At 38.6% G+C, this 25004-nt stretch overlaps 1 protein-coding gene across 3 annotated transcripts in view; it reads left to right on the top strand.

The window, feature by feature from the left end:
* LOC146323922 (guanine nucleotide-binding protein G(q) subunit alpha-like) overlaps positions 1–24655 on the top strand; it is a 40083-nt gene extending 15428 nt beyond the window's left edge. The window contains exons 2-8 of one of the 3 annotated variants that reach the window (XM_084723089.1): positions 7423–7607; positions 8586–8740; positions 9315–9443; positions 10028–10156; positions 14666–14795; positions 18711–18864; positions 19985–24655. In XM_084723089.1, the coding sequence (XP_084579215.1) occupies positions 7423–7607; positions 8586–8740; positions 9315–9443; positions 10028–10156; positions 14666–14795; positions 18711–18864; positions 19985–20175 (1073 nt within the window). In that variant the 3' untranslated portion in view covers positions 20176–24655. The remainder of the gene's footprint in view (positions 1–7422; positions 7608–8585; positions 8741–9314; positions 9444–10027; positions 10157–14665; positions 14796–18710; positions 18865–19984) is intronic. The other 2 variants (XM_084723088.1, XM_084723087.1) reach the window with 2 other exon arrangements.
* Positions 24656–25004: the final 349 nt, after the last annotated feature.

The following is a 25004-nucleotide window of genomic DNA, read 5'->3' as shown; positions in this document are numbered from 1 at the left end:
CGTGACAAGTCAAAGGAAAAATCAAAAATGAGTAAAAAAAACACAAATGCTGAAGCTTTCATACAATACAAAAGGAATCACTAAATGGTTTATGTATGTATGTGAAGGTGTGTCTTTAACTGTAGACAAGCTTGATGAAGCTCAAGTCAAGCAGCTGTAAAGTGGTGGATAAACTGTTCATATACGTTTATGCAGCGTCCTTAAATTCTTCCGAATAAATGTCCCCTGTTTTATTATTTAAACACTTTTCTTATGAAGCAGCACTATCAGGAAATGTTTTCATTCAGGGTTTCTTCAACTGTAACCTAACACGACTCCTACACAGAACATGAATATGGAACAGCAAAATAACGCAGATACCTGAAAGTATAAACAGTGACATAGGAGGCTCTCCTCCACACATGAACTGAGTATCAAAACACACATTTGTTTGAGGGGCAGAAAGGACAGTTCTCACAGGTTGGTCACAGTCAGTGAGATGTTACCACAGCCTGCTTGGAGGTAGGTCAGGCTGCTTTCACCCCACTCCAGAGTGGGTCAATCTTGGGTGCAGTTCAGCACAATAAAAGTGCTAATGGAAATGCAAATGAGCGTGAAACAGTTTGACTCAGCCAAGTCAAAAGTTCCAGTGGAAAAGCTCTATAGGTGTGTTCCAAAGTGCATAGGTTTGTCCTTATTTTAAGTATGTACTGTTGCATGGTCCATGCTCCTTGAACCAATCTACCAATCTATAATCGCCAAATCATACTTTAAATGCCACTGAAATGCCCACTACTTTGTGCTGTGCAATATAAATTTTACATATTAATGTAAAACATGACAACAACTCACTAAATGCTTCACCTTTTCAGACAGTGTCCGCCGGTAAAGGACCCAGAGCTGATGTTAGCTGCCGGCCTGCCACACAGTGTGGCTAAAGTTAGCAGTGCTAGCAGCAGCAGCTCCTGCAGCTGAATGTTGAATGTATAACAACTTATTCTGTCACAGTCTACATTCAACATTATTTCCATTTCCTAGATTAAAACACTGACTAGTGGCGGGCAGCTGCATAAAATCTCAGAGGCAACAGATAACTGGCATCATGCATGAATGAAATATTGATATATATTTTAAACAACTAGTATTTCTGGTGCCGACTAGCATGGGTGTGGATATTTAATCGTATAGTCGACTAATCGCGCGCATCCCTAGCAGAAACTGTGACCCTGGAACTAGACCCAGAAATTTGCTCCTACATTCAAAATACAGGTTTAATTTTCTTAAAATGTTGCCAGAGGAGTTCTTACAGGCCACTAGACGGTCATTCAGTCATTCAGTTCCTGTACAGTTAGACAAGCCTTCAGCAAAGCCTTTCCCAACACTGAGCTGAAGTGGACATAGCTTCCTGTTTGATGTGCTTGGGGGAAGTTTTAAGGAATCATTTACTTAGAGCACCATTCTCCTTCACTCTGTCACACTTTGCACCTCCTTCCTCCCCTCTCGTCTCCTTGACTCTCTTTTGTTCTTTCCCTTTCAATGTGGATGCCAAACTCTGTTTCAAGTTATTAGTCTTCATGTAAACCACAGCTGAAATGTCTGCTGTGGCCTCCAGCTGGCCCATTCCAATGAAATGGATCTGTTTCAACTATTTTTTTCCTGTTCTTTGTAGTTAATGGTTATTTAGCAGAATGACTAATACTCTGGTCAGTCCATGATGCGGGCAGAGTGACACAGCTCTGCCTCGGTTAATGGTCATGGCTGTGTGATTATTGGGCATCTCCTCACCCTGCCCCCTCTGGCTTTGCTGTGTTGGGGATTTCAAAATTGCTCAAAGTCTCTTATAAACCTGTAATGGTCTCTGCACCCTAATGTTTTGAAGGTTTTAATTTAATTTATGACATGGATTTTGTCTTGCATGACTTTATCTACTTTTCTTCTGATTTGTATTTGGGCTTATCACACCATCACAACTTTATATTATCATGATAGTTGTTTTCAGTGCTACAACTAACAGTTACTTTGATTATTAATTATTCTGCTGATTATTGATTGGTTAATCGTTATGCCTGTGTATATGGGGATCAACATTAACCATAATGTGGCCACCAAATATTCCATGTACATGGCCCCCTGTGGCCACCAAGTTTTATCCCCATACTGCAAACCTTCACCCACACAACATTACAGTCCCACAGACATCAAATTGTCAGCGGTGGCTGACTATGATAGGTGGGGGCTGCCGAAGTCTAACTTTACTAAGTCTACTCAAACTGCTAATGAGAACCTTACAAGAGAACCAGATACACAAAAGGCAGACTATGAAAAGACAAAATGGCAACTGAAGTTGGCGTGACTGGAAGCAGGAGTTTTAAGTGGCTAAAATATGATGCATCTAAGGACATAATGTACTGCACTGTGTGCCGCCACTGTCTGCAGCTAGCTGAGAAGTCTAGCTCATTTTTCATCAGTAACAATGCCTTCAGGAAACACTGTATCACAGTCCATGGGAAAAGTAGACAGTTGTCACAGTTCAGGAGAGCTGTGTTAAGTAATGGTAAATTGCCTTTTATCTATTCCTTTTCTGCATACGTTTACATTTGGGCCACCAAAAATGTACTTTAGCAACCAAACTTAGGGGCTCTGTGGCCCATGGTGCCAGTGCATATAAATATTAGTGTCTATCCCTGTTGGGGAGGCAGTAGCTATCTGTGGTGATTTGGTTAAAGTCCAGCAAAGCTCACGGTACAGAGGGTGGACTAGTAGATGAAGAGGTGCCAGTTCACTTCCTGGGCACTGCTGAGGTGCCCTTAAGCATGCTGGGGAGCATGGCTTAAGTGTCATTTATATCAAAGTGAGTAGACAAACATTTTAACAAAAAATAAAAATTCTGATCTTCATGAAAGTAGGATTTATTGCAGGCCTCATATCAAATATTAGTTTTCCCCACGTGTACCCAATAAACTGGCAACTAAGAGTATATGAATCTTAATAAATGTATATATTATCACACACATACTGTTTATGGAAGCCAGTGATGGGCATAAAAAATTGAATCTCATAAGAAATTGAGCACTAAACTGTGAAATTGAATTCACTATTCATAGATAGATAGATGAAGTGGCCTTTATTTGAAGTAGATTATAAATGTCTTTTTTAAGATCCAAATCTGTGTTTCCATTATTTGCTTCCATAACTTTTTCATTCCCATAGGCTGAGAGTAGAGTACTGGCTGAGGACACTGTGGGATTAAGAAATGCATGCTAAAGTTGCATGTTTGCCTGGGCTCTGTGGAGACGTACTGAGGCCTATCAGCTGGGCCTATCAGCTGGTGTTTTCTGCCATGTATTTATGAGTCCAGCACAGGAGTTGCCATGGGAACTAGCATTACCCCTCAGGAGTAGCTCCAGTGAATGTACAGTAGCTTGTCCGTGAGAAATGCTTCTGCTGGGTTTTCCAGTTCGGCAGGAGAACAATGGGATCTGTTGAATTAGGCTGATCGTGCCTGCAAGACATGCCCCTCTCCTCTGGTTGTGTGTGTTTGGAAAATTCAAATACATGAATACACACATACTCAATTATCCAATGAAGCTGATGTATCTATCCCATGTTTGTCCATTGCCTTCCTTTCCCTGCTCGTTAGTTTTAAACTTGCCTCTTTGTGCTCAGTGACATTGAGTAAGGGAAAGAAAAGGAAAACAGAGAAAATGTTCACCATGTATTTTCCTTTTTTTTTTTTTTTTACTCCTTCACATCCCAGTAACACCCCCCTCCCTGCTGCTCAGCTCTTTAGTCAATGAGAAAGTGAACTCTCTAGTACTGTGTCTTGACAATTGCTATTTATGTCTCTCTCTCAAAGACATACTCTGTCTAAAGGGGAAACTCCAATGTTGCCTGACCTGCTTTCCACGGTGAAAGATCCTGTCTGGTTAGAGGGCAGGCAGTGCTCAGGGCACTCCTTCACTGTACACTCAACTGTGCTCTTCAGTCAGCGACAGTCAAACTTGACTCTCATCATCCTTGGAAGACATTTCAGCTTTGTCTTGGGAATACCAGCTGTACTTAATAACATAAAGCATATTCCATTATCTAATCAGCCACTATAGTTCTGCTTTGATATTGTGGCTTCCCAAGTTGGTATGTCTAATTCCTGATATGCAACTTTCCTTCCAGTGGTATTTAGTCTGATGTGCCCCCTTCAATACACAGTATCAAATCCCTTTTTTGGCCATGCTGTTGATGTGTCTCTATGGATGGCAATGCCTGTTGGTCAACTACTTTGGCTCAGAAATAGCTCAACAACTACTGGCCATCAAATTTTGTACAGATATTCATGTGGCCTAGAGGATTAATAATTATTTTATTTATTTATTTATTTAACATTTCCTAGAAAAACCACCATGAGCATATTTGTGGCTTTTAGGGAAATGTCTCAACAACTATTGGATGGATACCCCAACTTTTTATTTCTCCCTGACTTTTATGACTAAATACTTGTAATGCTAGGTATTTCCATGAGGCACAGCTGTACTTTGTGCTTGACGCTAATTAGCAAATCTTAGCATGCTTACATTCTAAACTAAGATGGTCAATATGGTTAACATTATACCTGCTAAACATCATCATGTTAGTATTGTCATTTAGAACTATGTTAGCATGCAAACAGTACACAGCATGCAAACAGTACACAAGAAACAGGACTTTAGCATAGCCTTCAGATATAGCCCACACTGGATGTCTGACTGTAAACAAAGAGTCTGAGCAGACCCTCACAGGTGTGTGTTTTATGGTGTGTCTACACAGGAGGTGTTTCAGTGGCGTTATTCAAACATCTATCTCATACAGACATGTAAATGCAACCTGGAGCATATTTTTATGCTTTTTCTTCAGTTTTACACATGTAGCTACAGTGATTGTGCTGCCAAAACGATGGTGAACTACAACTCAGTACTGTGCCTTAACGCATCCTGTGTAGACAGATGGAGCACTGAGGCTACTGCTGCTACTCTGCTGACGTGCTATGCCTCCTGTGTAGATGAGGTTTAAGACAGGATTGACACAGTCAGGACAGTCACAGCTATGCGGATGCAACAAGTTGTTTGTAGTACTTTTGTGAAAATTAACTCATGTGCATGATATATGTTCAGAAATTATATATTCTATCTTCAGGCTACAGTCTTTTAGCTTCTGTGTAGACCATATATTGATGGTCTGCTCATTCTTTCCAGAGGGGAAAAAGAGAGGCAAAAGCAGGCAGTGTTACATCACTGTTCTAAAGATTTGTATCCATAACCCTTGAGCACATCTTAACCATATCATTTTAACATGTCATATCCAAGTTAAATATGCATTGTTTTTTTTCACTTTTGAAACAACTTAATGTTAGCAATTTGATGGTAAATCTATAGATTATTTTCATAAGTGAAATAATTAAGTTTCTGCATTAGTTGAGATCAGTAAAACAAAGACAAAATTGAAAAGTAGAGACCAGGAGAGAGTGTACATGTAGCTGAAACTACAGTGACTCAGACTTGAATGTTGGGAGAAGTGAGATGGAGAGATGAGTGAGGGAGAGCTCAAGCAGGGTTTTAGAGGAAGGAAATAGGTGGTGGAATGGGGGTGGAAGAGAGGAGGATTGCTCTGGAGAGGGAGCTGCACATTCGAATGAGAGGTTGAGTTTGGGTTAAACCGCTACCTGCCTTGTCTTTTCAATGTTCCTCTCTGTTGTTGACCACAGTATACAAAACTCTCATGCTTTCATCTTGATTGTGGCATCTCTTAAGCGTAGAGTGGTAGTTTTGTCACTGAATATGTCCATTTAAAGATACAGAACTTGCTCTAGAAGCTCTCCTGGAGAAGTTAATGTGTGTGAAAGGGACCTTTGGGTGTTCTGTGCATTCGTTCTTTGCAAGATTCCTTGTTTATGACCAGATATTTCTGTGTGTTTATGCACGGGTGCATATGCATAGTCACTGTGATACAAAATTGGAGGAGTGAACTCACTTAAACCAGTTCTTTGTTGAGCTGAGGTGAGCAGTTCAGTCCTCATGTGGTTACTCTGGGCTGCTCTGCTTGCCCAGACTGTCAGTGGAGCCTCTGTGGTAACCCTGGCCAAAACAGTGATTACATTGCATAGTAACATTGGACAGCTCAGGATACCAGAACCAAGATGACATGAGGCAGTGGGCTAGACCACAGTTAGGCCCAGAAACATTTGTCCATGTATATTTTAGACTTTGTTTAAATTCTAGAGTCACTTACAAAGAGTTATATGGAAGATGGGAGTATTTTCTGTTCTGATGTTAATTACTTTTTTAATTCCATTTAGGAATAAAAAAAAAAGTAATTTACATCAGTACATATACTGTATTGCTAAAACACAGGGACTGAGTTGGCTGTGAGGTCTTGACCTCTGCCTTGGAGGTATGATAGTGCATATTCCTTCACAGCCTTTATATCAGCACAAGCACCAGGGTGTAGGTGGACAGACAAGGTCAGTTTTGCAAAGACTGGTCAGTTTATTACCACAGAAATATGAGTTGTATAAAAAGGCTACAGTTTGACCAAGTTAGAGTTGTGCTCTGTCGACTCTACTTAGAACAACTTAGCACCCACAGGTCTTTTATGGTTTAGTTTGCTCTTAGAGCAGCAGAAATACATTTGCTTACTACGTTAATATGAAAGAGGTATGACATTATACCATCAGATGTATTTTTGTTTGATTGTGTAGATGGGAGTGGATGGATTAACACTCATCTTTTGGGTATTGTGGCATTGACCCATTTTATGAACAAATTTGAATTCATACATAGGTCTACTATTGTTCATTTCTAGCATTGCTTGCCTCATTTAGCAGGTTTCACATTACACCCTCTTTAATTTTCGCAATTTATCTGCACAGAAGAATTATCACATCGTCTCTTTAGTTTTTCCTTTCCTTTCCAGTTTTAGGTTAGCACTGTAGGATACTATAACTTTCTATTCCTGGGTAGGTGCGTAAGGAAATATTGATACACTTGAGTATCGCCATATTATAGTTTGTGATACTATATTGATTCTCAAAAACACTGTATCATGATATTGTGATACATTGAAATATGTGTTGTGAGTAAACTTTTGCCCCTGAGATAAGTGTTGTTAACCATCTTCACTGTTCTGACTGAATAAAAAATAAACTTCTGAACTCATATTTCATGCATATGGTGGTGTGTTCTATATACTATGACACTTCCTAAAATTAGATTTTAAATAATACCAATCTTGCTTACGGTATTGTAAGTCCTGTATCATGTATCATGTATTATCACCCGTTTCCTGACAATACATAGCCATATTCCTGGATCATATCAACTGGGTGTTTTCACATTTTCTGCAATTTCATGTATTCATTTATGATCCTTTTTCAGTTGTCAGCTAACATCCAATGTCGCCTTGTCTTTCTTTCAGGTACCGGAGAGAGTGGCAAGAGCACCTTCATCAAGCAGATGAGAATAATTCATGGGTCAGGCTACACAGATGAGGATAAGAAGGGCTTCACAAAACTAGTCTACCAGAACATCTTCACCTCAATGCAGGCCATGATCCGTGCAACTGAGACCCTCAAAATCCCTTTCAAGTATGAACAGAACAAGGTACGTTCTGTCATGAAGGATGAGAATCTTATGTTATTGAAAAGGATATCCACATCCAAATAGTTTATTGTACTTGCTAAATTGTGGGGCACATACATTGCTGGACATCTTCTGAGACACTGAAACATACAAACTCCATACAAATTTCTAAACTGAATTATTGAAATGGTTTAAGAGTGAAAACATACTTTCTTTATCAACTTCTTAGTATGAGTAATGGGATCCTAATAGGAACAAGGGTTGCAAATTTTGTGCATTTTGTTCAGCTGCTAGTTGAACATGTTAACAACATAATTGATTAACCATTAATAATTAATAAGGTACAAAACTCATGTCTTTTTCTCAAAATGCAAGTTAGACAGAAGTGAGTTTACCTGACACCTGTACTCTGAGAGAAGGAAGAGAGCATTGATCATTGATTTTGATTTGGTAGTTGTAACATTAATGTGTGTGATATTGTTACCACCATTCTCTGTCTCAGTGTGAATTCTCATTTAATCTCTTGTGAAATGTCTGAATACTGTTGTCTATATGGCTATTAATCATTGTTCTATATTGCTCTTGTTCAGTTAATTTCATGCAAACCACATTTAAGTTGGTCATAAATCTGGCAGTAAGCTAAAATGTAAAGTAGAATAAACCTCTCCTCTGGAGTGAACCTCTTACAACTTATCACTTTAACTGAATCCAGACCACGTGCTATATATTCTAGAAAAGGTGGGGTATGTATATAGTATGTATTGTAGCACTATAGGGGAAGTAAACATGACCAATATAGAAAGACATGCTATCCACCCGGATTTAAAAAGAAAGTCATAATTCATTAAGAAACCACCTGTTACCACTTACTTTGAAATTTGAAGGCTATCACCTCTCTGAATTGCACTTGGGAATTTAATTTAGCATAAAATTCTAAGTTACTAATTGACGTGTTGATGTTTACATTGTGCTTTTTTCTTTGTGTTTTTGCTCTCTCAGAATAATGCCCAGCTGGTGCGTGAGGTGGATGTGGAGAAGATTTCATCATTTGATCAGCCGTACATTGGTGCGATAAAGATGCTATGGGCTGACCCTGGCATCCAGGAGGCCTACGATCGCAGGAGAGAGTACCAGCTATCTGATTCAACCAAATAGTACGTCAACAGTCTATTAATCTGCTAGAATGAATGTTTTGTCTTGATGTGCAGAAGCAATGTCACTGGGAAACTGACCACCAGTATATCTAATGTAATGTGATGGAATTAGTAAATAACCGTTTATATTGTATAGATATGAGTAATGAAGTCAGAGATGAAGTAATAATTTTAATAGAGCTTTTTCAGCAGTTTTCTACCTGTGTTAATATGCATTCCTCTGGAAGGGAAAATGGATGAGGCAGATGGAGAGAGTCTGGGAAAAGGAAGAAATGTTGGCAGGTTTATAAAAGACTGCTAATAATATCAGGGCTAATTCCAACCTGCATTAATCCATTTCAGACTAATATGGCTCTTGTGAAGGATTGTCAAAAAAATCATCTCAAATGCATGATGTATTTGTGTATACTGTTGGCTATGAGCGTATTTGTTTGACTGTTGTTTTGTTACGTGTTTTTCACAGAAAACAGTTGTTTGAGTTCATTCTGTACATGTGCATGTGGTCTCCTACTGTTGAGACTGGTGGTTTGCCTACATGTGCATCTCTTGTCATCTGTTCCCTCCCCTTCCACAGTTATCTTAATGATTTAGAACGAATAGGATCTACAGCGTATGTGCCCACTCAGCAGGATGTGCTGCGGGTTCGAGTGCCCACCACCGGCATCATAGAGTACCCATTTGACCTGGAGAATATTATCTTCAGGTACTGGTGTCAAGTGCTGCGATGATGTCACTGGTTGGCTAGCTGCTCGACAGTTGGTCAGCCAGTTGGAAACCGTCGATGCCGCTATCTCCACCTCCACCTACCCTGGGCTGCACACCAGGGCTCAGCACTTTAACACATCCTTGATGGTACACTCTCGAAGACTGGCCTCAAAAATAGGCCCCCAACCCTCCTGTCTTGCAATGAAGGCAGTGATTTTTATTTTCACCCGGGCAGTCAAAGTTGGCCTCTTGAATGCTAAATCATTTTTTTGGAGTCGAGTTAAAAGTTCCTGCTTTCCTAAACCCTCAAAAGGAGCACGTTGAGTGGGAGCAGAATATGAAATTGAGGAATGTTTTGTCTTCTGGAGTTGCCATCAAGGATGAAGCTTAATTTCCAAGAGAAAATTTGGGGGTAGAGGTACAAAATATTACCTAATCCCCTCATAACTCTTGGGAATGGTTTTCTGTGGTTACATCTAGACTGATCCACTTGCTTTTGGAGGAGGTGTGCTGTATCTGCTTTTATGCTTCACTTTCTCTTTCCTCCCTCTCTCTGTCTTTTGTTGTCCTTCCTATCTCTAGCTATCTGAGTGATCTGGATCGTATTGCTGAATCGTCCTATCTGCCAACTCAACAGGACGTGCTTAGGGTTCGAATCCCAACCACTGGGATCATAGAATACCCTTTCGACTTGCAAAGCATCATTTTCAGGTAGAAGAACAACTATGCTCCTTTTACTAACACCAGCACTGTACCCTACTAGTTCTCTGATTTTATTTTAAAATCTTAAAGACCATCTTAAGACCATTTAAGACATGCTCCGTGTCCCCAACTGGTCTGACTATGTCCCCAATCCATTCTGTGATCTACAGGTCATTTGGTTTGCAATGTTACAGTAGATTCTACTAGAGCTGAAACGAGTAGTCCATTTGTCAGCTGGTTAAAAAAAAAAAAAAAAAAATTAATTCCACAGCAATTCTGATAATTGATTAATCATTTAAAGATCTAAAAGATTTCACTCTGCATTGATTTTTGTAGTTACCAAGGTAACAGGTTTAATACTACAGCAAACATTCCTCACACAACTACTTTGTCAGACATATGACAGACAGAAGATCAAATGGTGTGTCTGTTTATGGTGCAACCAAAACAAATAATGTTGTATTTCATAAAGAAATCAGTCAGTAATTACGATTTTTTTCCTTCATGTTATGAGTAACTGTGATCTGATTTCATACTGTGCACAGTGCGAGTAGTCCTACAGATGACACCAGAACACAGTAAGGAGTCTGTTACCTTGCTGAGGGATTGAAAGAGTGCAGCCTGCCGCCAGCAACTCTTCATCTAACAGCTCACTGTAGCTGCTTCCTTTTCCTTTTTTGAAATATTAAAGTCACATACTGAAAAAAGTCCCCAAAATTACTTTTTTTTTTAATGAATGATCCTAGTTAACACTGACCTTGGTAACAAATGCATGCCTTCTTGGTGGCAGTTTCACAATTATATCCACAATGTGTTTAGCCAGTGTAATGCAAAAAAAAAGTACCGTTCCGTTTGCAGAAAATTAATATAGCTCTGACACAGTGTAAAGAAAATAAGAGTAAACAGTGAGGCCAATATCAACAAGATTAAAACTTTGCTGGATTACATGCATGCTTTGTTTCCTGTGAATCCATTGTACATGGGCAGGCAGTCTGAATTCAGTGCAGAAATGACAAAAAAACAAAGTTGTGTAAGTAATTATGTATGAATGGATGTTACTTAAAGACAGGAGTTCCCAAACTTTTTCATGCCAAAGATCCCTGCAGTAGACACACATTAGACCACAGAACCCCCATATTAGCAGATTTTGTCTTAAGGTATCCCCTCTGCAGGGTTTATACAGGTGCTGTAAATTCTTTTTTTCAAAGTTTAAAAAGTGCTTTGTTTTTTGATAAAGTTAAAATTATTATTAGATTGCTTTCATAGGTAATGGTTTGCTTTTTAGATAAATGAATAAAATGAGTCCAAGAGAGCCTAATTGCTTTTGTCTTATGTAAAAAGTAAAGGAAATTCCACTTGAGTCCCTTGCTTGCTACGCTGCACGTGTGGCTAAACTTAGTCCTTGTTAAAACTGAAGTTATGTGTCTAGTAATCATTTGAGTCACTGTTTTATATTAGCTCAGCCATGTAATATAAGATGTACTTAAAGACAGGTGACGTATTTTAAACAGGAAACTTGTATTTTCCTTAAATTCTTCTGTAGAATGCTATCACAAAACATTTTTTAAAATGTTTTTAACTTTTTTTCAGCACAATAACATCAGATTTAATGCGATGAAGAAATTAAATAGGGCCTAATCATTTTAAGCATATATGTAAAACGTGTATAAATGTGTAACTTGCAACAGATGTGAGGTGCTGGAAAAGCTTAGAATGCACCTTAATGACGATAAAAAGTGCTTGAATTTGTGTCAATGATGATACTAGAATCAATAAAGGATCCATACTACATAATCTATAAGACATACTAGGATCTGTAAATTACAATAAAGCAGATTGGCCAAAATATTTCTTCCCTTGTTCCAGCTGTCAAAACGTGATAAAAGTTAAAATATTCTTCTGGGGACCACCTACAACCCACTCAAGGACCCTGTTGGTCCCTGGACCCCAGTTTGAAAACCACTACTCTAAGAAGTCTGCATGTTCAGGAACTGAAGGCTCATAAAAGCAGCATTTTTACATAATACTCCTTCCTGTTTTTTCTGCATAGCCCAAAGACACAGCCTCAAGGACTTGGCACAGAGACAGTCTTTAGGACCAGCCACCAATACGTAGAGCAGCTTCCCTTCCTCCTTCTCTTGCAAAGAGAGAAGATGAGGAGATAGAGATGGACCCAGGGAACAAGAGCGATTACAGAAGAGTGCAAATCGATAGGAAGCCATCATGTCAGCCCCCTCCTACGCTTGGCAAGGCTAGAAATAACTCTGCTTGCAATGAGGTTGTGCTGAAGAGGTTCCCAGCAGCCCTGCTACAGCTAGCCGATAGGCTCTACTCTGCTTGGCTGTGTTGCTGCTGATGAATCACTACATGCTCTCAATGACATCAGTTTTGTGTTAACAGACGAAAATACAAATTTGAAGTGGGAATAAATGTGAGGTGTCAGGTTTTATTTGAAGAAGAACATGATTATTGAGTTTTCTTAATTTAGTGATGTATGAGAACAGCCATGTCATGTCATTGCAATCAAACATTGAGGATACTCGATGCAGGATGAGAAGTTCCACAGCCTGAAACTTATGTGTATATATAACAAGAACATGTGGGATCATACTGCCTCTGCTTGCAGTTGACAGGGCTGTAGCTGCAACAAGGCAGCCTTTCATAGACAAACATCTCCATTAGGCTTGCTTCCTTCTCTTTTAATTGGCTTTTGAAGTCACAGAAAATGTCATTTTACTTGGCTTATCCAGCATAGGAGAGCTTATCGTACTAAGTAGGTCACTCATCCTTGCTAGAGGGAAAAAAAGGAGGTCGTCTGATGTGAAGGAGTTTTATTTTAGGCTGGCTCTTCTGGAGGACTCAATTTATCAATGCCGTCCCTCCTTCTGGCAGACTTACTAAGCTCACCTTTGTGATGTATGATCAAAGTTTCACTGTCTAGCTTTTGAATGATAATGGGAGACATTTTCTGGAATAGTGACTTAAGCCCCTTTTACACTTGATAAGTAAAAAAAAAAAATTGTTCCCTTTGGCAGTGATGGAAACATGACACCTGGGTGGACACACTAATGTTCTCCCCTTACCTGGATGTTATGACGTTTGTCACCTTCATTGGTAACTTCTGCAGCTCTGTCGTCTCAGGCACCATGTCCATCCATCTCCGTTCAAGCAACATTCAAATATAGTTCCATATTGGTTGGTGTTGAGCTTAAAAGAGAGACTAAAGTAAAATCTAAAAAAGTAACCACCTTATTGTCACTGGCCTCCAGACTGCTTCCTACTGTTTACTGACCCTGTTAGTGAAGTTGGCATGACTCAATAAGGAAAAAAAAGAAAGGCAAACTTGTCCACTGGTTATTGGAAAGGAGTCAATTGCTTACTTTAATCGTGTTTACCAGCATTTTAAAAAAATCAGCATATTCATGCTAATTTTGGTGTACAAGCAGTATGAAACTGACTTAACTCATGAGTACAATCTGAGTTTAATTTATTGTCTAAATTTGAATTTTCTGTTGCAGTATAGTTTATATAGAGAAAGAGTCAATACATGTGTAGTAGCCCAGACTCCAAACTCTTATGCATCGCAAACCCATGTCACAGTTTTCTCTTCTTCTTCAGTGTTTCTTCCTTGATTTCACAATTGTTAATATTCCTTTTTTCATTTCTTTTCCTTCAAACTCCCCCTTGTCCTCCTCCAGCCTTGACCTGTTGCTCCTCATGTGTCCCTCACATAGAGCACCTTTTATAGGCACTTCTAAACAAAAAACATTGCTATACTACTTTCATTCTGCTGCATGGTCTCTCCTGCATCTATTTTGCAGAGAGGGACGGCATTGTTTGTACACATACACTTGAAGTTATTTTGGTTCACCGTAGGGAGGGTGTTCTCTGTCCACTCTGTGATTCACGCTGCAGATTCTCGCTTCACGTTTCCTCTGTTTATATTCTCAGTGTAAAGGGGTGTTTGGCTCAAACTACACTAGATGCATTAGATATTAAGCTGAAGTAGAATTACTGGTCAGACCACTCTGGCCTTGTAATATATTGACTGGCCAACACTGGATGCAAAGCTTAGTGTAAATGACAGTGAAAAATTAGACAGCATTTTAGAAGCTGAATGCCTCTTTGCACTGATAAAATTTCTACTTGAAAATCATATTCCTGTCCTGAAGGGTCCAGATCTGTGGCTCGTGGCTTGTCCTCAGTTGGATCACTTGAAGGTTTCTCCTGGTGCCTTTGTTACGAAATATAAAATAAATTAAATTAAATATAATTAAAATTATAATTGTTAATTTGATTTTAGTTTGAGACGTATTCTGTGGTTCAAGTTTGATTTGTTTGACACCCATGGTAATTTCAAAAATGTAACAAAATTTAAATCCAATAACTAAAACCACTAAATAAACCATGAAGATCAAACAACAGATTTAGAGCGAATTGTAATATCCTCTCTTATATGTGATTGTTTGTGCTCTCTATTTGCTGGCCCTTCATTTCATCCTATCATATTCCATTCAGGATGGTGGATGTTGGGGGTCAGAGGTCAGAGAGGAGGAAGTGGATCCACTGCTTTGAGAATGTCACCTCCATCATGTTTCTGGTGGCGCTCAGCGAGTATGACCAGGTCCTGGTGGAATCAGACAATGAGGTAAGACAGAAATACTTGTGATTTCTGCATTATTGAATGCACACACGTCATTCATCACACTATGTTCATGATGAGACTTCAAGTCTCATATTTCAACTTGTCATCACAAGACATTTACAGGTTCTCTGTCTTGTGAGCAAAGTATTTTACATCAATAAGTTGGATTAAAAACAGCCAGTTGAAAATCGTACAACTTAGATGAAGTGACACAGAATGGGATGTTCAGACTTTCAGCTCATTGTTTTTTTATGGTGTTACAGCCTACAGATTTAATGTTTTGGTTCGTTCTCACCTCTGTCATCAACCTCATTTCAAGCAGCAGCAGGCAGCTGTTTTTAGTGACAAAGGTCAGATAAAACCCTCGGTAAACTAACACCACCTGCTTAGCACTGAACAGTTGACAGACTAGTGGGCATAAAGGGCCGTCCACAGCAAGAATGATATCTATAACAATAACTACCTATAATGATAATTATGTGAGCCTCCATACTGACTAACGATAACTCTCTGTAAACGGTGGTGCTAACCATGTGCTACATGCTCCAGCAGTATTAACAGCTTAGGAAAATGGATATTTATGACCTGTTGCTGCTGTACCTTGTGCAGAGAAACAAAAAGAAAACCAGGAGGAAATGGGTTTGCAAAATTCTTCCAAGACAAAAGGATTTAGGGAAATCCCTGTGGGACAAGAATTGTCATCTTTTGAAGACAAATACATACTTTTGTATCAGTAAACATTAGCAGTATGTCTCAGATAATTTTTTTTTTATGTGAAGTTTGCAACCTAATATTATGTTATCCAAGTTTTTAATAAGTTGTAGACTAGACCCTATAAGTTGAGGTGATTTTGATGGACTGTCACTGTTTCTGTCATTCGATCATTAAGTGATCCCAATGTTTGTTACTGCCGTTATGTAACTTGAGGTAGAATTATTATTTTTAAAAAGTATTTATAGTTATACTTATAATCCTTAGCGTGAACTAGCCTTAATGGCGCCTTTAGCAACTAAGGAGCCAGATATTTCTATTTTCACTGAGGAGTTTGTGGTTATCAAAAAGGCGCTACCACCAGAATGAATATTGGACTTGTACTTGTCAGGTGGCAAAAAAATGTGGAAAAAAGAAACTGCTTGCTAACATATTCAACATATCCACTTTATAAGCTCAGAACATGTCAGTGTTTGGTTCACAGCTTCTTCTGCTTTCCTCATGGTAAAAAAAACAGTTAAAGCAGGTTTAAAGAACCTTAACCGTTCTGTCAATTAATGGTTCAACAGCCACCATTACATAGTTAAAATGAAATTTTATGATTTATGTGTTGAAGTACCAAATGACACAGTGATAAAGAAAGTTTTGTGGGTTCAGATATCATTGAGGGTGGCACCACTTGTACACATACATGCTGGAAGTCATTAGTTATTGATGATTCTCTGAAAACAGAAAAGATGTCCTCTGTCTCTTCACAGATTTTTTTGTTTGAACATGTCATTGCCTCTGTCTCCTCTGACTCTCCTCTGTTCAGATAGAATTATCGCTAATAAAGCTAATGTGATCAGCCGCTACGTGCCCTCTGCTCCTCTCCTGACAACAAACCCTTTCTCTGACCTGATCATATGACAGCTGAGTTTCATAAACCAGACGCAGCTGCCAGCTTGACTCACTATGATCTGCTATACATCACTATAGCTTCATGGTCAGCAGTTAATGGGGTCGATGTTTGTCCACTCAACAGTTTAACTGCACACTGTATACAGTACTTTGTCTTCACTGGGCCTATTCAGATGTGACCTGCCTTTTGCAGGTTGCTGTTTATTTTCTTTTCCTGCTTGTAATGTTTACTTGGTCACAGGTGGTAGGCCACACCTTGATGCTGTGACTGAGTCTCTAAATGGTGGACAGCTGACACCAGGCTGGGCAGCATTTAGGCACCACAGAGTCGTTATCCAGTCGTGTTGACAGGTTCAAGACTGAGACTTTGACCCTTCAGACCAGACAGAGCCTGTCGAGATTGCTTTTAAACATCTTTGATTTCATCGGGTCAAGTCTGGCTAGGATTATATTATGACTTGCCAAGACTAAACTGAGGGAGTGATGCTGGCAAGGAGTTAATATTAGAAAAGACAAAGAAGAGTCACATTTGACAGCTGCTCTTAGCTTTTAGTAGTTTACATGAGGAAGTTTCAGCTCCACTTGCGTCCCTTTTTATGTTTTAGTTTTTGTGGAGGAACTTGAAGTGTCCAATCAGTAGAGTGCAGATCTCTGCCAGGCAACAGAGGGTGAAGCATGATGAGCGCAGATTTGAAAAGTTTTTAGTTAAGTATTTTTGTATAGTGTAGTCTGTATTTGCTTTTAGATGCATAAAATAGTGTAATGGTGTAGTACCCGAGCATCCTGGGTCCTAATTGCGTTAACTTAATAAGGAAACAGTAAATGGGATGATAAGTCCAATCTTCTCACTTGAAACATTATGATTTATTTAGAACTTTACAAGCAATCAGGTAACTTTACAGCAATATAACAGAAATATAAAGAAATGTATACCCCCAGTAGGTACATTTAATCCCAACAAGTAACCAGTATCATTTTCAATTATCCAAAAATCTCACTGCAATAAAGTGGGGGCTGACATCATCAGACAAAAATACAGTTGGGTTCACTGAATCCCAAACAGTCTCACTTTTCCATCATACCCAATTTGTGCCATTCCAGTACTGTTAAGGGACCCAGTGTGCAGCAATATTAAAATACACCATTTGTAGAAAATGTGAAAATAGCATATTTATAGTGCATGCAAAAACTGTGTTTTTTGGCCAAGACTGCATTGGATTAGCATAAAGTGGACATGTATGCAAATTGGAAACTGTTGATGTCTTGAGGTGTGAGGTCAAGGGACCCCTTTTGAAAATGGCCATGCCAGTTTTCCCTTGCCAAAACGTAGTCTAACCTTGGAGCATTCCCTGGCTGTTTCAAATCTGTCATTACAACACCCAATATTCACTGAATTCCAACTGCTGCACCATGATGCCATCCAAATACATTCCATCACTATTAGTGACCTAATGTTTTGTGTCATAAAAAGTACTTGAAAAATACACTGTCTAAATATAACCAAACCAGGGTGTCTCTTTTGTGCAGTATGCACACTAGCTTTACTAACTAACAATTGATCACACTTAAGCTAGCAATGTTAGCACCCATATAATAAGTGACAGTAACATATTATTGCAGGTTTAGGTAAATAAACAGTAACTTTTGTTTCTTCATGTGTTTGTCTTAGAAGAGAAACTGAATGTTTGTTCCATTTGGCTGCATTTTTATTATCCCCAGTAGTATTTTTTTTTCTGCTGACTATTTCAGTTTATTTTTAAATTGGGTCCTGTTATGGCACAAGTCCAGAGACCCTTAACCCTTCTATCCAGAACAGGACAAAATTACTAGCCATATTGAAATTTTCTGCACTGGAAATCACACACTTCTGTTGGTCAATGCTATTAGTTCTATTCAGTCTTCAAAGTTTCATCCAACATAAATACAGGTAAAAACTTCATTAAACTAAATAGGTAAAAACTAGGAAATAAGGGCTGTACTTGTTCACATTCACAGAATCACCACCAATAACATGCCTTGCAGACACTGCTTTGGCAGTATCTCAGAGAAATACACATGAAGGCCTGTTCAGTACTGGGGCTGCTTATTGAAAGTTACCCCCAAAAACTTTTATATTATCTTGAAAATCAAATGTGTACCTTGTAATATCTATAATAATGGTATCTGTGCATTGGTCAGATATAATAAAACCTGCTAAATAATTGTATTCACAGTGAAGAGTAAATCAAGTGGAGTTTGATACATGTTGTATTCTGAATATATTCTAACCTTGTCTTCATTATCCTGTGTTTCTCTGTCCTTTGTTAGAACCGTATGGAGGAGAGTAAAGCTCTGTTCAGGACCATCATCACATATCCCTGGTTCCAAAACTCCTCTGTCATCCTCTTCCTCAACAAGAAGGACCTGCTGGAGGAGAAGATCATGTATTCTCATCTGGTTGACTACTTCCCAGAGTTTGATGGTGATCTTTTTGTTTCTTCTTCATCTTAACTACAGTAGAAATTTTATACAGCTTGCCTGTCTTTGAATGGTTGTGTAGTGCAGGACCATGCTGTCAGCTGAACCTCAGCAGGGAATTCAGTCCCAGGATTTACTTAATTAATTATCCATACAGGTGAGAAGTTGGGCCATCAGTCAAGCTCTGTCAATGATCCTGTGGCTTTGTTGCTTTTTCAGTCAAAATTTAGCCAGGATTATGACTGTTTTAAGAGTCTTTTATCATTATGAACATCTGCCTAGCTGCTTGCTAACTAAACGGTAAAAGTGGCTATATCACAATAGTACCATTGTTTGCACACACACTGTCATTTTTATTTTCACATTCAGTTGACAAGGTAATCCAGGCAGGTGCCTTTCACTTATATTTTTGATTTTGCAGTGACACCCTGTGGTTATAATGCTGTATTACAGCACAAATTGACACGAGTTAAAAATGACCACACAGTCATATCTAGAATTTGATTTTTTCATTTGTTGTTCTTTTCAATTTGAATAAAGTGATTGAGCTGATTAAATGAGTAGGTAATTTTCATTAAAATAACTTTCTTTAATAAATTAGATTCACCCAGTTTGTCTGATAGTGCAGGTTAGGGTTACAGGTTAGTACAGGTTTTTGATGGAGGTGAAAATCTTTTTGAAAGGCTGAGGGCTAACTGAAGCAGAATATTGCATTAACTAAAAGTATGTTGTGAATTTTGGAGAGGAGTACATCTTTTTTTTTTTTTTTATAAATTTTGACTTGTGGAGTTTACAGTGCTTTACAATGAATTGGAATTGTTTGGATCCCACAAGTCAGAAATAATCCTCCGCAGCCACCACTGGAATGTAGTTCTACAAATGGTCGTATTAATATTTGTGCTGCCTAATCTTTAACTGCAACTGCAGAAATACTCAGTTCAAACAGATTCAAGAGATGTGCAAAAAAAGCTGTGCAGCATTTGAAAGATGATTTAGAATTTGAATGCCAAGGTTATGAATGCTCTAGAAATGCTATAATGTAAAAAATAAAAATCAATAAAGGTTCAATGATGCTAACAAGATGCTCGATCAAGGCTATAAATAATAATTTGTTCTTTCCCCAGGTCCCCAGCGAGATGCCCAAGCGGGTCGGGAGTTCATCTTGAAGATGTTTGTGGACTTGAACCCAGACAGTGACAAGATCATCTACTCCCATTTCACATGCGCCACTGACACGGAGAATATCCGCTTCGTCTTTGCCGCTGTCAAAGACACCATCCTGCAGCTCAACCTCAAAGAATACAACCTGGTGTGAGGAAAGAAATGGAAAGAGAAAGAGGGAGAGAGCAAGAAAGAAAGAGACCTGCAGCCCCCCACCACACACACAATGCAGAGTCCACTTCTAGAAACACACACATCTGCATGGAACATACCGCTGCTCACTTTACCAAACCAACACTATCCATGATCTGACCCTACTGTCCACTTAGCTCCTTGGTTGTTGGTTTGCCATTTCTTTTTCTTTTTAAAAGAATGGTTTTGTGCTTGTAATAACTGCTCCTCCTGTATAAACACACATGAAACACTCAAGTATTACACTCCCTCCATTTACCCCATCCCTTGCTTGGGATTTTGGTCTGTTCTGGGGCTCCTCTTGGTCCTGGGTGTCACTCGCATTTTTTTAATCCTTTCTTTACACTACATTTATCAACAGTGCTTGTGTGTTTGAGGTGGGTACAGGGCCTTCTCTGGGTAAACTTTTATGGACAAAGGGCTCTCTCCCCGTCTTCTTATTTAACCCATGCATGCGATACACTACAGCATGAGGGCACGAGGCCGGGCTGCAGGCTGGACTCTGCTCATCTGCAAAGGGTAACTAATTACGATGATAGGAATTTATTATCAAGCAGTGCTGGGGTGCAGTGAGGTACTTTGTCCCCTTGATCTTGAATTGTGTTCATGATTTCTTTCTTTTTTTTTGCCCCAGATCAGAGCATAGGAGCTCTGTTGAATGTAAATAAAGTTTTCATGCTGCTCACGCAGAGTGAGGGCTAGACAGAGATAACTACTTGTTCTCTCTGAAATATTTTCAGCTATGTTAACTTCTTGGTTATATTATTACTATTATTGTTGTCCAATTAAAATTGAAGATGACTACTTAAATGAATGCTCCAGAAATAATCAGAGTATGTTCCTGTTACACTGCCCCTCATTTTAAAGTGTTAACATACTTTGTGAAACAAAACACTACCGGTATTTACATACTGTATATCAGTTCCCCTGTCATTTTGTATCACATTGCCAAATTAAAGCCACCTACTTGTTTTTCTGTAAATATAATTATGTTGCCAGTATCCTGTTCATCCCTTAAGTGGTTCAGATACTAACATATTTGGAAACTGGTATTGCCAAATTTAAGTGCAAGTTTTCTCTTGTGATGGATCATAACAACTCACTTTGTGTGGCATTTTTCATGTCAACTGTTGTCTTGAATCACACATGTATTAGTACTGTGATTTATTTTCTTTGTTTGCTTTTAATGGTGAAAATAATCTTCCTGTGCACAACGTGCTAATGACGATACCAGATTAGTGCAGTGCAATAGTCAGTCAGTTGTAGACAAAACAAAGCTTTTGCGCTGCCAGTTAGCTTAAGTCACACCATGTTGGTCTCGATCATCCATATGGCTTCTTTCTGTAATCAACATTATTTTGCCATATTATTTGGCCAACATTTGATAAACTGTAATGGACAGCGAGAGAGTAAATAGTTCTTTTTTTGTATGTCTAATTTATCAATCAGATCTATGTATTGTTGATACAGTAAATGAGACTTCCTCCCTAGTTTCAACTCAAACATTTTTCCAACTGAGGAGACAGGAGGAGATTTTATACTGCTGTAAAATATCAAAACTATTTTATGGACAAGTGTTCTTTCTAATGATACTTCATATATTTAGTTGTTGCAGTTCTGTTTTGAAATGCTTGACAATGGACAACGCTGTTTCCATTGTCGGGTTTGTGCTTTATGCAAATAGGAAAACAAAAACAGACAAAAAATTTAGTGGTTGAATATTTACTGTTCAAGGATGCTTGCATTTTTTTGTAATTTTTGAGGATATGTGTTGGCTATTGGTACCAATCCCATATCGTGTCTCTTGCCTGATAGTTGTTTAAATATTCCATTAAGCTGAAAGTTGATAGATGGCTATTTTTGTCTTCACAATGTAATTCAGGTAAGTTTTCATAACTTTTTCATCACAAGGGCTACTACTAGCAGCTTTGATAGAAATGAAAGGACTCTATGGAAGGCATAGAGCAAAAGGTGCAATTAATTAATTAATGAGGGGGCTTTGAATCAAGAGTGTGTTGACATCCTGTTGAGGGTGATGGCCGCAGGTTCAGTGAGGGAGGAATGCAACAGTCCACAGATACCTACATGACACTCCTGGGGGAAGTCTGGTGGCTGTTTGGCTCTTTGTTCACTATCTTTTTGCCTTCAGAGGAGAATGGCTACTGTCAAGAGAAGTGGGGTTCCCCAAAGTCCTCTTAGTCTTATGAATAATTTTCTGATCCTTTTGGCTTTATATTTTCCACTATGTGGTTATGCATATTTGGCTTATCTTCTCATTGGTAGTGTTTCCATGTTTGACTTTGGCTGTGTTGGCGTCAGAAAAAAAAAAATCAGTGCCTAGGACATTTTGACCTTTTTGTGCACTTTGAAAAAGCTGAAAGGGTCAGACTAAACATCAAAGAAAGTATCACAAATCTCATCCTGTTCATTGTGTCTCGTAAATTGTATGCCAAAAGGTTTAGAAGTCAAAATTTATTTAGAAAAGCAGTATGATTTCTCGTAGAGGATTTTACTCACCCTTTGTTGTGCTTGGCCTCGAGATTGTCACATGCACCCAGTGAGAGTAATTGTCTGGTGCAAATGTGTACCTACCTTGTGCTGATAAAGCCATTATCTTGTACATTTAGATACTTAATGAATAAGGGACATGTATATTTATGCGAAGTGCCACAGGCTTTATGAGTTTAAACAATAATGGAGATGTTGCAAAGTCAAGTTATTTTGGCTGTGATCTTGTTTTTCCAACATATATTGGTATTGGGTTAATCTTTGGTGCTTCAGCCAATATTTGAAGGCCTTTTCTTTAAATGTGTTTCCCATGTTTAGGGCGATGCTTTTCACGCTCACTAATAGAAGTTAATTTTGTGGGTGCCACAATTCAGTTCCCTGTTGAGCTTTTGTATTTTGGTATGTGGATGAATAAACTAACACTTTCACTGAGTTTGGAAAAGAATATTTTGTTTTTGCCACTTTAAGGGCAGGCGTGTGGTCTCTCGGACTTGAACAGGCTGCTGCAAGGATGATGAACAAAATGAAGGTGACCACTCCAGAGACCAGTGTTGGCAGGAAGGCGTTGTATCAGTTTTCACTTCATGTGTACTTCATGCCTTGTCCAGTTAGCACCTCACGACCTAAGAAGTCACATGGCAACACTACCAGTGATTGGAGCCAATAGCAGAGTTGGGTTGGTTATTTCGAGTCCTTTCCACTGATTTGTACTGTGCTTGCTTTATTCTGCATTTCGGAGACGCTTTGTACGACAATCCAGTACAAAACACTGTGCCAAACAAACTTGATCACAGAAAAGATATCAAAAAATTCTAAATTTGTAGTAACCCGACCCAGATCTCTGTGGTAAAACTTTTGTTAATCCACCTTTACGTGATGGGTTCTCTTTTCCAAAATGAAGCTTGTGTGTTAAGCCTCAGTGTTAATGTATTTATTGAAAGACTTGCCAAGTGAAGGTACTGAAACGGCCAATATAATAATTTGGTGGTTATTATAGGAAGTGAGTGAATGAATCTGCTGTGTGTTTACGTCTACCATTCTCCACGCTCTCTTTACCCCACTTTACTTGACTGGACTGTGTATTCTTTCCCTGGGTCGAAGGCACTGAAACTGCACCACTGCAATGGGCCTGCATTCATGCAACTTAGATGTCTGTTCAAGCGCGCTCGTTGGTACTCTGAGGTGTGTGTGCGTGTGTGTATGTATGTGTACACTTTTGATGGCTATTGCTTATGCTTGAGATCCATTCTGATTATAGGGATGGACATACAGTGATATTAAAAAGCTATCTTTGCATCTTTTTTTTTTTTTGTTTGTTTCTTTTTTAAGGTTGACACACCTTAACACGTGTATTTAGGACCACTTAAGATGACAGACTTTTTTAAAAGAGTTAAAATAAACTTTGTGTAGTGGTGTACAAATTGAAAGTAATGTATTTTTGTTTGATTTTTTCTTCTTTTTTTTTGAGTATACCAAATGTAAATTATGTACAATGAGTGTGCCAATCCCCTTTCTTTGTAAAGCCAGATTCTTAACAAGTGCCAATGTTGTGAAAATCAGAGGGCCTGTGAATTTCATGGTCCAGTTTTTAAAACAAATAAACACTTAAGTATGTGATTAATTAACTAAAAAAGGACAATTTTATTCTATATTTAAGATTAATGATGAACTGCTGTTTTTAAGATAAATGTCATTTTAATTGCATGTGTTTGTCAGGTTGGGGAGGGAGTGGGTGGGTGAGATACTGTATTCATGCAACGCCCTCATGAAAAGGGTCCTAATGGTTATTGATTTACAGTATTTTAGCCATATTTCTCTTTTGTATGTTTCATTTCAACCACTGTTGCCTGAACCTCATTCAAACATGAAAATGATTTTCATAGCCTTCTCCTTTAAATGTTTTAAATTGGAATAAAATATGTTCCTATACTCTCTTATTGCATCCTTGTACTTTTCCTCTTGGAGTGGGAAACTTTGCCTAAGTATTTTGATTAAAGGACCAAACCGGTTTTTAATGCCACATTTTTTCAGCCTGCCGGTCTTCCATTGGCCTGTGGGTTTCAATTCATTTTAGTAGAATATTAATATAATAAGACAATCATTATGCAAAAATACAAGAACCCAAAAAAAAGTAGAGTAGGGGTCTCTGGAGTTGCACAACTTCTCCTATTTCCAAGGTGCATGGAGAAGGGCTAAAGGGCACTGATGTATAAAACAACTTTATTGTTCTATATATTCCAACCATTGCTGGAGTTTTGACCTCTTTGACCAAGAAAAACAGAA

This window comes from Lutjanus erythropterus, chromosome 7, assembly GCF_056507025.1.
Source record: "Lutjanus erythropterus isolate fLutEry1 chromosome 7, fLutEry1.hap2, whole genome shotgun sequence".
In the NCBI taxonomy this organism is placed as follows: Eukaryota; Metazoa; Chordata; class Actinopteri; order Lutjaniformes; family Lutjanidae; genus Lutjanus; species Lutjanus erythropterus.
The sequence above is the reverse complement of the archived record's forward strand: the minus strand, read 5'-3'. Positions and strand labels throughout refer to the sequence as shown.